At 62.6% G+C, this 1,666-nt stretch overlaps 1 protein-coding gene across 1 annotated transcript in view; it reads right to left on the bottom strand.

Moving 5' to 3' along the window:
• The window catches only part of LOC114060504 (argininosuccinate lyase), an 8,460-nt gene extending 7,523 nt beyond the window's left edge, over window positions 1-937 (bottom strand). The window contains exons 1-2 of the mRNA XM_027890052.1: window positions 907-937; window positions 757-819 (exon numbers count right to left, since the gene is read on the bottom strand). Of these exons, the coding sequence (XP_027745853.1) occupies window positions 757-768 (12 nt within the window). The 5' untranslated portion in view covers window positions 769-819; window positions 907-937. The remainder of the gene's footprint in view (window positions 1-756; window positions 820-906) is intronic.
• Window positions 938-1,666: the final 729 nt, after the last annotated feature.

Genomic DNA, 1,666 nt, shown 5'->3' with positions numbered 1-1,666 from the left:
AAAAAACCGAGAAAAAAAGCCCGAAGTACCCCCGGCAGGGCTCGGAAGATGCGCGGGGCCGGGCGGGCGGCCGAGCTACCATGGACAGCGGGCGGCGGCGGGGCCGGGCCGGGCACCGGAGCAACCCTATCCCCAAATTACTGTCGAGGGAAGAGCAGGAGGGAGCCTGCTGAGCCAGCGTGCAGGGTCGGGGTGCTGGAGCTCTGGGTGTGAAGCAGGTTCGTCAGCAGAAGCTGCTGGGAGGGGCGGGGGGAGATTATGGGAGTTGAAAAAGCCAAAGTTTTGCAGCTCCTTGCTGAGAATCCCGTGCCTGGGGGCGATGGCAGAGGGGACCGGGAGGGAAAAGGGGGTGATGGGAGGTAAGGGCTGGGATGGGCAAGAGGTGCCCAGGTATATCTTGGCTGCTGTAGGCTAAGCCCAGCATCAGAGGTGGGGTGTTGGAATATTGCAGCAAAGATATTTGCTGTCCCCACCTCCATTGAAAACCCGGGAAAACAAATCATAGAATCACTAAGGTTGTGAAGGGTCTCCAAGATCATGGAGTCCAACCTTTAACCTAACACTGCCGGGTTCCACCACTAACCCGTGACCCCGAGGACCACATCTACAGGTATTTTTGAACCCTCCCAGGGTTGCTGATTCCACCACACCCCCGGGGAGCCTTTTCCGAACGAAGTAGGGAAAGACCCGAAGCTCGCGGTTGCCAGAGCGCCCGGAGACCACCCCCCCGCCGGGGAAAGCAAAGTCCCCCCTCACCTCGGCTGCCATTTCGGACGACGTTTTGCTCGTTTGTGCAGCGATCCTGGCAACTGGTGCAACCTGCGGGACAGCGCGGGGGATGCTCAGCCCTGCCCCGGGCCCCGCCGCGGCCCCGGTGCCCTCCCGGCCCCTCCGGGCCCCGCTCACCTGCTCGTCCCGCAGCCCCGGCCGCTCGCTCGCTGCTCCCCGGCCCCGCCGCCCCGCTTTTACACGCCTCGGTGCGGGGCAGGCGGCTCGTCCCGCCCCGCCGGGGCGGGGTGTCCCCGGGGCCGGCCCCGCTGCGGTCCCCCCCGCAGCCCCCTGCTCCCTTCACACCCCTCCGCTGCCTCCGGCCCCGGCTCGCCCAGCGCGGGGTCGGGGAGGGAAGTTTCTTTTGGGGAGAGGTTTGCTGCGAGGAGGGGGCCTGAGAGGGATGATCCCGTGTTGCTTCCTAGCGAAGTTCCCGGCGTTGCCCCAGCACTGCCTGAGGGTCTCGTGTGCGGACGGGGCAGCTCCTTCCCTGGGGATATCCCTGTACTGAAGGAGCCACATCAATCCCTGTCACAGCCCTTAAGGAGCGGTCTTTGATATGAACGTAATTGATGAGGTGCTCTGTCCCCACTGCCACCCCCGCGAACACAGCAGAATAAACCAGATGGGAGCCAGTTGCTCTTTCCCATTTCTGCGTGGATGAGACTTTTCTCCCCGCTCGTAGGGACGCTGCAGCCCCAGCTTTGGGGCTTCCCTGCTGCCCCCAGCTCCACGGGGTCACTTGCCAAGAGGCTCCTGTGAGCTGTGGCTGTGGGGTGTGAGGAAATAGCCCGTGTCTTAACCTCATCACACCCTAAATATCATGGATGTAAAGAACTGATTGAAAATACAAGAGAGCTTTGGGAACAGTGAAGCTTTGGCTCAGCACTACTTTCTC

Source organism: Empidonax traillii, unplaced genomic scaffold, assembly GCF_003031625.1.
Source record: "Empidonax traillii isolate 1590-97213 ecotype Southwest subspecies unplaced genomic scaffold, ASM303162v1 scaffold276:size1176444, whole genome shotgun sequence".
Classification (NCBI taxonomy): domain Eukaryota; kingdom Metazoa; phylum Chordata; class Aves; order Passeriformes; family Tyrannidae; genus Empidonax; species Empidonax traillii.
This window is presented reverse-complemented; position numbering and strand designations above follow the sequence as displayed.